Below are 13430 nucleotides of genomic sequence, written 5' to 3'. Positions count from 1 at the left end.
CCCTAGCCCCCGGTCCTCCTCTGTGTTCCCGCTGGCCGGCGGTATGGATTGTGACCTGCCGGTGGTCCGCTCTTCTGCGCCTCAGCAGTTGTAAGCAGGCGCAGTATGAACCAGCTGACATGGACGCGCAGGCAAGAGTGCCCGCACAGACGCAGAAGAGCTGACACGCCAGTCGGTGGCCATCATCATCCACCAGCAGGGACACCAAAGAGGACCAGGGCTGAGGTGAGGGACTGAGACGGCTGCAAGGGGCTGGAAGACTCCCCAGGTGACTACAAAATAGATTTTTAAGGCCTAGAACCCAGTAGGAGCACTTTTTTGAGTGCTTTGTAATTTGAAAAGCTCTACAGTGCTGGAGGTATTGGTGGTAAGGGGCTAGAGGAAGCCCCAGGTAAGTAGAATCGGGGGGAAGCATATTTTGGCTGATGTTACCTTTAAATGTAGAGGCTAATAATACACACGAGTTGACATTCACATGTCAACTGGCACAATTAGAAAAAAGAGCACTATTGACAATAGGCTAAAAAATAACTGTCTGTCAATAGATAATAAAAGCACAAAAAGTGGGCCCATTCACATGCCATACTTAGGTACATACTCAAACTTATATGCAACATAAGCACACACAGGGTTGACATAGAGAGGTAAATGAGGAAGGTGTATTGCCTGTTCCTAATTGTATACTGAATAATCTGTCTTAACCTTGAAATTCCAGAACATGGTGAACACAGTGGCAGTAATTGGTGCCGGAATAAGCGGACTTGCTGCTCTCAAATGCAGCTTGGAAGTTGGAGTCCAAGCAACCTGTTTTGAGAAAAGTGACTGTGTTGGTGGATTATGGAATTTTATGGTACGTTCTTGCCCTGTAACCTTTTTATTTCTCAATGGTAGCCCAGAATAACATGGTTTGGCTGCCTCTGGGTCCTATAGAGGCTTCCCCTGTCCTCCTTAGCCAGCACAATCCAGCACAGAGACCCCCAAACTGTCTGCAACCATAACAAGCCTGGGAGACACTACGAGCAGGTGCCGTAGTAGCTTTCCAATGGGCTCCAATGAAAACAGCCAAGCCCGATCGGATCTGCTCTACTGCGCAGGTGCAGATTCCACCTGCCTGCGCAGTGGAGATGACTAAAACATGCTTTGAAGATAATAGATTTGATCGTGCTCTGGAAAATGTTCAAAGCTTTTAATATTTTTTTTATAACCCAACCCTGACTTATACTTCTCAATAACTTTGTTCCTAACTTGTTCGGAGAGCTCATTAGTCTTCATAGTGTGATGGCTCTTGCTTAGTGGTGTTGAAGCCTCTGGGGCCTTTCTGAAAAGGTGTTTTTATGCTGCCAGGACACTTGACATTTAGAACAAATTAATGTCAGCTTATTTGTGGCGTAGTGGGCGCATGTTCATGCAAACATGTGCACCCCCACGCAGCGACTGCGGGTGTTCTCCAATCATCAGTTAATGCAAAACAATCTTTTTAAAATGTCAGTTTTGCACTGAAAGGTACAAAACTAGTATGTGTTAAAATGTCCATTTTGCATTAAGTAGATAAAGAGATGGCCAGCTTCTTATAACTCTATTTGGACTTTTTGGCTTCAGAAGTGTCTGAATAAAAGGCCTGAAATACACATAACCCCCTAGAGTAATCAGACTTTGGTCAGAGCAATTGATTTGCATACTGAGTTAGTATTAGGTGCACATAATAGCCATGGAACTGACATTGTTTAACCACTTGCCGACCGCACACTCATACCGTGCGGCGGAAAAGTGGTAGCTGGAGGACCAGCGACACAGATCTGCGTCGCCAGGTGTCTCCCTAATTAATCAGGAAAGGCCACTCGCGCGAGCGGCCGTTTCCTGTTAGATCACGGAGCGGGCCTCCGTGAATAGCCTGCGAGCCGCTGATCGCGGCTCGCAGACTAAATGTAAACGCAGGTGACAGCAGCGCCTTAAGGCAGATCGGCGATCCCCGGCCAATCAGCGGCCGGGGATCGCCGCCATGTGACAGATGACAGCCTGTCACAGGCTGCACAGGACGGATAGCGTCCTGTGCAGCCCCGATCATCAGGGGTGAGAGGGAGGAGAGGGAGGGGGGGAATTTCACCGCGGAGGGGGGCTTTGAGGTGCCCCCCCCGCAACACCGAGGCAGGCAGGAGCGATCAGACCCCCCTGCACATCATCCCCATAGGGGGGGGGGGGTGGAAAGGGGGGTGATCTGATCGCTCTGCCTGCAACCTGATCTGTGCTGGGGGCTGCAGAGCCTACCCAGCACAGATCATAAAAAAAAATGCTGGTCCTTAAGGGGGGGGTAAAGGCTGGGTCCTCAAGTGGTTACAATTAAATAAATATGGCAGCCACCATATCCTTGTCACTACAGGTCACTGCAAAACGGTAACAGGAAAAAAGGACGCCGGCAGCTAGTGGACAAAAAGGGCACTGCCATTCACTCCTATAATAAATATCATTTAATGGGCGCCGAACAGGAAAAAAGGACGCCGGAGTTTATTAACGTTTTACAAACGGTGCCCGGAGATTTTTAATGTTTTATTACTGTGCTTGTGGTGATTTAAGTTTAGAAAATGCACCCTTGACGAATAACGTTTATAAAAATACTAAACATATTTATCGTATTTAACTAAAACATTATTTAAAATGTTATCCCTTACTGTTTGTAAAAGTTAATTATTCACAAAATAAAGCGATCAGTACGTAAATTGCAATATATTTTTTACAGTCACTGTTTGTAAAACATTATTATCCACACAATAAAATTATTTAACATTTTATCCCTTAATGTTTGTAAAACATTCACAAAATAAAGTGTCCGTAACATAAATTGCAATATATTTTTTACAGTCACTATTTTTAAAACATTATTAGCCACATAATAAAGCGATCAGTAAGGGGGGTGGTTAGGGTTAGGCACCACCAGGGGGGTGGTTAGGGTTAGGCACCACCAGGGGGTGGTTAGGGTTAGGCACCACCAGGGGGGTGGTTAGGGTTAGTCACCACCAGGGGGGTGGTTAGGGTTAGGCACCACTAGGGGGATCTTAGGGTTAGGCACCACTAGGGGGGTCCTAGGGTTAGGCACCACCAGGGGAGTCTTAGGGTTAGGCACAACCAGGGGTGTCTAGGGGTTAGGGATAGGTACAGGGAGGGTTCTGTGTGAGAGTAGGGTTAGGTATAGTTACAGTACAATATACACCACCAGGGGGGTGGTTAGAGTTGGGCACCACCAGGGGGGCTTAGGCACCATCAGGGGGTGGTTTGGGTTAGGCACCACCGGGGGGTTTTAGGTTTAGGCACCACCAGGGGGGCCTTAGGGTTAGGCACCACCAGGGGGGTCTATGGGTTAGGGATAGTTACAGGGAGGGTTCTGTGTGAGAGTAGGGTTAGGTATAGTTTTAGTAAAATTTTAGTAATACTTACTAATGTTTTACAACACTTATTACGAACGTAGTTATATTTATAAACAATATTTTCAGATTTTATTATAAGAAGAAATGATAAATGAAGGTTATTTACAATAATATACAATTATAACAATTAAACATATATTATAATTTTTTTAACAAACGTAATTATACGTTTCACTTTTGAAACAGGGAAGATTAACGTTTTCACAATTGGCGATTTCATACACATTATTTAATGATTTCTAAATTTGTAAAACTTTATTTGTAAACAAAATACAACACAATATTTTTATAAACGGTATTACCGCTTATCGTTTACACCCTGCGCCCTTTTTTCACGAAGACCTTTTTTGAAGTACGCCTTTAAAACAGCCCAAAATTCAACTTTAGATCTATCAAAGAGCATAAAGTAGGGGTTCTTGTAAGAAAAAGTTAAGATAAACATAATCATGGATCCAAAGCTTTCAGGAACCAATTAAGCTTCATTTATGCATGGCTGCATTGACTAGAAACGGCAGCTCGCCAGTCGCCAAGCCTCTTTTTGCTTTTGTTGATGACTCGGGTTTGGCAAACTATATCTTCTGGCAGCAATGCCATGATGTTAACAGAGATACAGCAGGTTTATTTTAGTTCTCCTAAAGCATTTTTGCATCACAGAAATTCCAATCTTAATTGCCTTACCTGGGCTGCACAGTGTTCATACAATGGACTTGCACTTCAAGTGTCACTTTTTCCACTGGGTTCGTCTTCGTTAGTTTTATATTGTGAACATCCCTAATAAGACAGAAACAGAGCTGGAACATCTAAGTTGCTGCTAAAATTCTCAAAATGTTTAGAAGGAGAATCATTTAACCCACTATTATACATCAATATTTTTTTGACGTGTATTAATAAGTGGAGAACATTTTACATTGCGAGGGTCACATGGTACCTTGTACCTTGTGATACAGTATGTCCCTCCCATCCCACAGTCATTTGTGCCTGTCAATCCTATCAGTGGTAAGAGAGCACTGCTGGGGCTGCTCCTCCTGCTGTAAGAACTTCAATTTACTTTCACTCCCTGTGAGTTTATCAGGAGATATTACCCCCAAACCTGCCAGGTGTAACTAAGAAGTAGTCTACTAGTTAAAGGACACCCGAGGAGAGAGTGATATGGAGGCTGTCATATTTTTTTCCTTGTAAACAATGCCAGTTGCCTGAAAGCCATGTTGATCTTCTGGCATATGCAGTGTCTGAGTCAATACCCTGGAACAAGCATATGGCTAATCCAGTAAAACCTGAGTCATCTGAGTCAGAGTACCTGATCTGCATATGCTTAATCAGGGTTTTTAGCTAAAAATAGAGACACAGAATCAGGAGGTCTGCCAGGCAATTGGTATTTTTTAAAAGGAAATAAATATGGCAGCCCTCACGCCACTCTCACCTCGGGTTCCGTTTAAGGCAAGACATTATGTTCAATATTTGTTAAGTACAAAGATGTGTCCCATATTTTCCCAAATGAAATTAGATGATTATCTGCCCAGTTTGGATATCATTTAATTCAAAAGTAATTTCAGGTGTAAATAATTTCCTTTGCCCTCAGCCTATATTGTAAGTAACCATGACAATTAAACTTAAGTTTGAGGTTTGCTGAATGGAGTATATGATTGCAATTAAATTGTTCTTGTGCACTTGAAATAAATGAATACATAGAAAATCTGTGCTATCAGATATCTTGATGAAACATAAGATAGAAACACGCATGAATGAGACAATGAACAGGTAAATGCGTACACAGGTGTCTGTGCAGACATTTCTAAAGATGTATTAGGTATCAGGTTTGATCTCAGCTTTCACTGGTCTAATGTCTATTAGTGTGAACTTCCAAGATTTACAATTCAAACATGATCCTGGCTGTGGGGCCTGGCCTACACCAAAAAGGAAAATATCCACTCGTCTTTGTCAGGCATGTGAATTGTGTACAACATTCCATAACTGAAAACTCTTCAAGATCTTTTTTTTTTCATTATGGAAGTGGCCATTTGACCCTAGCTGAGGGTTATGCTGAGAATGTTATATGTGGTATGTGGTAAATGATCAATGTCTACTGGATATTAATCATTAATCATCCTATCCATCATTTGCCACCACCGTGTCCCACTGAACATTAGATCAGATCTCAGTAGAGTTTTTTTTTACCACCAGCAATACTTCTGGTGGTCCCACTCTGCTGTTAAATCAACGCTGACATCCTCCAGGTAAGGTTACTCTCAAGTTTTATCCCAGAGGCCAGAATGCAAAAACCCACCTCCATGGGTTATTTCCTGAGCAGCTTTGTGGTCACAAATAACGTTAAAGAGACACTGAAGCAAAAAAAATAATATATATATATAATGATATAATGAATTGTATATGTACTACGGATAATTACAAGAACATTAGAAGCAAGGAAAATATTCTCATATTTTTATTTTCAGATATATAGTTTTTTTCATAACATTGCATCATTCTCTAATATTTGCAGTTTACACACTACTCAGCATGCTAAATGATTTTACAGAACAGGCTAGCAAACTTTTGACCTGTCCTCTGCAGAGAAAAAGAAAATACAATGACTGACACTTGAGATACACAAAACAAAAAGAGGACCGGCACCGCTCAAATGTAGTAAAGCTCTTTATTGAAGTGAAAAGGCATTTTCACTTCAATAAAGAGCTTTAATACATTTGAGCGGTGCCGGTCCTCTTTTTGTTTTGTGGACTTGGTACTCCCCAGGAGGCACTGGGGTTTTGGACCAGGGCACGCTCCAACAGTTGGCTAATCGGTGCTGCCTTCCATCTGCAGTTTTTGACACGTGAGATAAGCTTTAGAAGATAGAGCTCTCTGCGACTTTGAAAGTCGTGGAGCTCAATGGCTCTTTTGCATAGATAACAACTGGAGTGTTTAACTCTTCCGTACTGGAAACAATATTTGACTTATGTCTCTGCTCCTAATGTTTTATTTCTTAGCTGTACTACGCATACAAATTATTATATCATAATTTTTATTTTTCGCTTCAGTGTCTCTTTAAGTGGAGCAATAAAACCCACGTGTTCAGGTCTCAGATATCTAAACCAGGTAATGTTAGGTGGAAGATTGAGACAAAGGGCCTTATCCTATTTGTGGTGATAAGTAGTTTGCAAATTAGAGGTACTTATCTCATTAGGGAGAATTACTTAGGCGAAAGCTCATATCCAGGGCTATGGGGTGCAAGGTTTTGTGCTGTGGTCCTGTCCTTCTTCACCACGGCTCTGCAGTCTTGCTCCCCCAGGGCATGCGCACGTACCCATCGAACATCCCCTGCCATTCTTCTGTGGTGGTCTCATTTAGTAAGGAGACCCCCAGAGCTCCCCCTTGGCCTGTCCACACAGTGCTGAACCCCTCTGACCTCCCGTAGCTGAGGCAGGCACCCTGGCAAATTTACCTGCATCTCCACCAAACTCCCACCACAGCGAGGCAAGCCCCATCATCGTAATTCTTGCAGAGGCCCAGCAAAGCATCTTTGAAGCTCCTGCCGGAGCCCCCCATTGGTCCAATGCTTTTTACGGGTCTAAGCTAATGCTCATGTCTGATAGAAAGCATTACTTCCCGGCAGCATGCAAAGTGCAGTTGGATATGGTGTAAAGATCTCGCTTGGCAATTATATTGCCCAAGCGATTTCTCTAATGCCTGGGGGGGGGGGGGGGGTGTTTAAATTGAATTGGATTAGGCAATGCTCCCATTGCCTAATTTAAGAACTAGAAAAGCAATAAAGAAGAGAATTGGCTCTTGGGTGCATGAAAAATTATTATATATAAACTTTATTATAAAATGGTAGAAAAACATATAAGGACTATACAGTGAGACATAAACCCCCCTAACACATCCTAAAATATAAAACCTCCCCAGAACTGGGCATGTAATCTCCACTAGATCAATAAGGGGCTGCAGTCCCCAAAAAACTCATTAGATGATTAAAGGCAGTTCAATGTAATGGCTGAGCAACAAAACCATGCGACATATATGGACTGATGTACTGGCAAAAGCTTAAGCATAAAGCTAGAAAGCCTGTAGTGATCCTGAAATGGCAGCTTGTGGTATCATGTAAAGCATGGATCTAAGATCTCCAATCCTGTATTTGTCAAATAGGACGTAATCTCAGTTCATCATATCATGCTGGAATAGCACAATGATAAAGCAAAGTTCCTTATTGCAACCATCTGTAGCCAACAGCATCTTTCATATAACCAGAATAAACACAGGTGGTTAGATCCTCCATACACTGATGTGAGCTGTGAGTCCCCCAATCGCAGGGAAAGGCAATGGTTGATACTAGGCAGCAGTGATGTACATATAACGAGGCAAAGCAAAGCCACACGAGACCAGTCCATGCAAGGTGAGTAATTTCAGAACTAGTCAGCGCTTATCTCTAGCAAGTTTGGTATAATATCTCATCCAATAATATCTAGGCCATATACTTCCCAAATACTCACCTACATTAGGTCCAAATTTTCAAAAGACATTTAAAACCCCACCAAGTGGCTGCACAACCATAATCAAGGAAGCCACTTGGAACCACTTTACCTCCATTTGTGCCGTACAGAGTATGCCTTCCTTTTATACCCAACTGCAAATAATTCAAGTAACTCTTGCACAAATGCCACATTGTCACACCTCCTGGGATGACACATGCAGAGACTGACTGATATATTGCTTTTGGAGGTCAGTGGCTGTAACAGCCACACCACTCCTCTTATGGGCTATGGCAAAAGGGTGTTAGTGGCACTCAGCCCATGCCACCCCACTCACAGCATTGAAAGAAGGAGGCTAGGCTGCAGAAATGACATGGTGGCCTACCTCTAGAACATTATGAAGATCCAGTTGGGAGCCCCTGCATGACATAATTGCTAGAACTTGATTGGGAGTTGAATTGGAAGAAGAGGGGTAATACAAATGATGTAACAGAGGCACCAACAAATATAAGAAATATACAAGAATAGCAGGAATTTGACAATAGTTTCCAAGTTTCCAGCCGGGCTATTCACCATTATCGTCTGCTTCCATAATTTCCTTTCTTCAGCAAATAACATGGTTTGTTTCAGTTAACCAGCATATTATGGGTAATTTAGTAATCCCAGCACATGGCCTGATTCTATAAAAAGAGGCATTTTTATGCATGGAAACTTATATTTTTTTAACCTTTTCTAGAACATACAGTGGGATGCAAAAGTTTGGGCAACCTTGTTAATTTTCATGATTTTCCTGTATAAATCGTTGGTTGTTATGATAAAAAATGTCAGTTACAGATATCATCTCGGAGACACACACAGTGATATTTGAGAAGTGTAATGAAGTTTATTGGATTTACAGAAAGTGTGCAATAATTGTTTAAACACATTTAGGCAGGCACCACAATAAATAAATGAAATCAATATTTAGTAGATCCTCCTTTTACAGAAACAGCCTCTAAACACTTCCTGTAGGTTCCAATGAGAATCTGAATTCTGATTGAAGGTATTTTGGACCATTTCTTTTCACAAAACATCTCTAGTTCATTCAGATCTGATGGCTTCTGAGCAGGGACAGGTCTCTTTAACACACACCACAGATTTTCAATTATATTCAGGTCTGGGGACTGAGATGGCCATTCAAGAATGTTGTACTTGTTCCTCTGCATGAATGCCTTGGTGGATTTTGAGCAGTGTTTAGGGTTGTTGTCTTGTTGAAAGATCCAGCCCTGGGGCAGCTTCAGCTTTGTCACTGATTCCTGGACATTGGTCTCCAGAATCTGCTGATACTGAGTGGAATCCATATGTCCCTTAACTTTGACAAGATTCCCAGTCCCTGCACTGGCCACACATCCCCACAGCATGATGGAACCACCACCATATTTTACTGTAGGTAGCAGGTATTTTTCTTGGAATGCTGTGTTATTTTTCCTCCATGCATAACACCACTTGTTATGCCCAAATAAGTTAATTTTAGTTTCATCAGTGAACAGCATCTTATTCCAAAATGAAGCTGGCTTGTCCAAATGTGCTTTAGCATACCTCAAGAGGCTCTGTTTGTGCTGTGGGCAGAGAAAAGGCGTCCTCTGCATCACTCTCACACACAGCATCTCCTTGTGTAAAGTGCACCGAATGGTTGAACGATACACAGTGACTCCATCTGCAGCAAGATGATGTTGTAGGTCTTTGGTGCTGGTCTGTGGGTTGACTCTGACTGTTCTCACCATTCGTCGCTTCTGTTTATCCAAGATTTTTCTTGATCTGCCAATTTGAGCCTTAATTTGAACTGAGCCTGTGGTCTTCCATTTCCTCAGTATGTTCCTAACTGTGGAAACAGATAGCTGAAATCTCAAACAGCTTTCTGTATTCTTCCCCTAAACCATGATGGTGTAAAATCTTTATCTTCAGGTCATGTGAGAGTTGTTTTGAGATCCCCATGTTGCTACTCTTCAGAGAAACTTAAAAGAGGAGAGAAACTTGCAATTAACCCCCTTAAATACTCTTTCTCATAATTGGATTCACCTGTGTATGTAGGTCAGGGGTCACTGAGCTTACTAAGCCAATTTGAGTTCCAATAATTTGTTCTAAAGGTTTTGTAATCAATACAATTACAACAGTGCCCAAATTTATGCACCTGCCTAATTTTATTAAAACAATCATTGCACACTTTCTGTAAATCCAATAAACTTAATTTCACTTCTCAAATATCACTGTGTGTGTCTCTTATATGATATGTTTAACTGACCTTTTTTATTGTAACAACCAACGTTTTATACAGCAAAATCCTGAAAATATTCGCATTCCACTTTGTTTAGCTAAAAATAAAAAGGTAAAAATAACATTTAGATACTTCTAAGTATGCTAATATGAGGGCTGCAAGGATCTCAGAGAACAGATTCAATAGATGATGTATATAAAAATACATTACTGCTGTTTAGTAAACAGAGATATAACTGAATTATATTATTATTAGTTGGCCGAAGATTACATTTATTTTGGTGCACTTGATACAATAAAGCAGACATTGCTCTTTTTTATAGGAACAAGCGGAAGAGGGAAGAGCCAGTATTTACCGTTCTGTTTTCACCAATGCTTGCAAGGAAATGATGTGTTACCCAGACTTCCCTATACCTGATGAGTACCCCAACTTTATGCACAATAAAGTGTTCCTGGAATATTTAAAACTATATGCCAAGCATTTTGATCTGCTGAGCCACATCAAGTTTAATGTAAGTATTTTTACAATGCAAAAATGTGCGTGAATTGTGGCTGCATTAGGTGCAGTGTGCAATCTTATTATGATAAGCAAAGGTAGAAAGATACCAACATCCAGTCAAAAATCTAAAATTTTCAATTAAAAAATGTGGGTGATGAAAAAAATGTCATGTTTGCTATTCTGGTAAGAGACTTTATACCAAGCAAGGCTTTGTCATGTTGCTGGTGGATCTGCCTCCTGTTCACCTGTGAAATTGTGCTCAGTTTTGGTATATTTAAAAGCCTATAGTAGTTCAGGTGTGTATTTCAACGGTTGAGTTGCACATGCTGCGCAATTAGTAGCGCATATGTTGCCAGGATACCGCATGCTAGGCAAGAGAATGCACCCCAATGCTTGGAATATACAGTATCTGAATTTGCAACGCACAAAGTTGTGCACATTGCAAATAAGTTGTTTTTCCATGTTTTTATTTATTTTTGTGAAATCTGGTTTCCAGCATTTACAAAACTTGTGTGAATGTCAGATGCATCTTGGCAAAGGCTGAATAGCAGTCTGTAAACTGTCCAAACTTGTCCCTCTATCCTTCTACCCCATCATCACCCATAGGCGGTATTCAGGAAGAGCTAGGAAGTGGCATTGCTAGTCTTTCACTGTAAACACTGAACTGACCCTGCCCACCTCCTCTGTGCTGCTTAGAGAGGTTGGAAATCCTGATTTACAATTTCAAGGAAATTATGATTCTGTTTTTTGGGGGGGGTTTTGCCATTTTTGTTAATAAAGTTACGCCATTTGAAAAAAAATGATTTTTTGTGTGGAATCTGGTATATTTTGCGGATGTCCACTATTATACGGACATCTTTGATACACTAAGGAATTCTCTGATTGCCCAAATACTTCAGAGTCAGAAGTATTGGACCAATTAGAAAATACAAAAGTTTACAGTGGAAATCAAAATACCACAGAAATTTTAGACTAATCACAAGAGTTTGGTCTAAAATTTCTGATTTTAGGCAAATCACAAGACTCCCAATTCGGAAATACTCTGTAGCATTGGACCAGTTAGAGAATGCAGAGGTTTACCATGGAAATCAGAACACTACGGAAGTTTTAGGCTAATCACAAGACTCGAAAAGACTCTGTAATATCCGATTCTTGTGATTAGTCTAAAATTTCTGCAGCATTCCAATTTCCGTGGAAAAATTCGTCATTTTGTGAATGGTCCAATGCTTCTAAGTTCTGTATATGGGCTAAAATTTCAGAGTTGTGGTAATGCAGCATTTCTATGGAATTCTGATTTTCGTGGTCGATTTCTGATCACTATTGTGGAAAGCCAATTTCTAATCAGAAACTCGGAAATCAGTATTCTGAAATTGCCTGACCGTCCCTATTAGCACAAAGCCAGCTCTTTGGCTTTTTTTTTTTTTTGGTTTAGTAGGGCTTGAATCATACTTTAAGCATTAACAAAGTTTTTTTCTTTCTTTCTTTTTTAATTAAATTCAGACATCTGTGGTCAGCATACAGAAGTGTTCAGACTTTGCTGTAACTGGAAAATGGAATGTTGTCACTGAGTATGAAGGGAAACAGCAGTCAACCATCTATGATGCTGTACTGATTTGCAGTGGTCACCATGTTTATCCAAATCTTCCTCTACATTCATTTCCCGGTACGACATAATCTGCATTTCACCCAAATCAAAAATGTAATCATAAACTGTATGTTGTATAAGTTGAGAAAAGAACAGGAAAGTTTTGCCCTTTAAAATTGTCTCAGGTGCCTGCAACAACAACTTGATGGCCCCTAGGGGCGATGGCCTCTCTGAAATTGACTCAGATCTTTTGTTCCCTCAGCATAGAGCTGCTGGCTTCTTTGCTCATCAAAAATTGTCCCCTAATCCTTTAACTACTAGAGGTCATATTTTGGAGATGTGTTTAGATGTGTCTCATTCTTATGTTATTGGCCCCCTTCAGTGCCTGGGAGGTAAGGAGACTTTTAAATCATGGAAAGTAGTTTTAAAATGGTACAGTGGTAGTGGTAGTTTTAGAGTGATACATCCTTCATTGCAAGCCCTCCTAACATTTAATGTATTATGTCCATGATATTTTAATATATTTTAGCGGTAGAGTTATTGTATGTGTGTTTGGTGTCCCCTGGTTTAATTATGCTTATAGCCAATAGAAAATGATGTCCTAGAAGACCCCATTGCTCATTGTCCAGGCTTTATTATCTTTCATCACCAGACACCCCACCAAGCAAGAAGATGTCCAAATACTTGACATATTCACCAGATGTGGGCACTTTGCTTTGTTAAGAGGGTAGCATTTAACATTTGTCTACAAAAAAGTGCTTTTTATACCCCATGCTGCATATACGTTTTGAGCTCATTCACTTTTCTATCATTTAATATATTCGTTTTTATCCATGTCAAATGATAATGCGTTTAAATTTAAAATTAGTGTACATATTTTCATTAACAATAACTGAAAAACAGACAGCATAGAGACCCTCAAACATTGATAACCCCATTTGTCTCCATGCAGGCTGGTACTCCACAGGGAACTTGGAGCCTGCCAGTTTAGTTCTCAGCCCCTAAATGATACCGACCCACATGGTCCACCCCTTCAAAGGGTGGCTTGAGGGCGGAGGGACGGCCCAACTGATACGTGGCGTTCTATATCGGCATATGTGGAGACAAACTTTGTGAGGGGGTACCGATTTCCTGATGAGGCCGTTAGTAACAGCGAAACATTTTGATTAGTGGGTGCCCCTAACCCACACTACCGTAGGACTTGCTAT

General features: G+C 41.0%; 1 protein-coding gene across 2 annotated transcripts in view; it reads left to right on the top strand.

The window, feature by feature from the left end:
• Positions 1–13430, top strand: part of LOC137521113 (putative dimethylaniline monooxygenase [N-oxide-forming] 6) — a 57001-nt gene that overhangs the window by 13688 nt on the left and 29883 nt on the right. The window contains exons 2-4 of one of the 2 annotated variants that reach the window (XM_068239924.1): positions 716–850; positions 10462–10650; positions 12138–12300. In XM_068239924.1, the coding sequence (XP_068096025.1) occupies positions 719–850; positions 10462–10650; positions 12138–12300 (484 nt within the window). In that variant the 5' untranslated portion in view covers positions 716–718. The remainder of the gene's footprint in view (positions 1–715; positions 851–10461; positions 10651–12137; positions 12301–13430) is intronic. The other variant, XM_068239925.1, reaches the window with a different exon arrangement.

This window comes from Hyperolius riggenbachi, chromosome 6, assembly GCF_040937935.1.
Source record: "Hyperolius riggenbachi isolate aHypRig1 chromosome 6, aHypRig1.pri, whole genome shotgun sequence".
In the NCBI taxonomy this organism is placed as follows: Eukaryota; Metazoa; Chordata; class Amphibia; order Anura; family Hyperoliidae; genus Hyperolius; species Hyperolius riggenbachi.
Note: the sequence above shows the minus strand (reverse complement) of the source record. Positions and strands in the feature narration are given on the sequence as shown.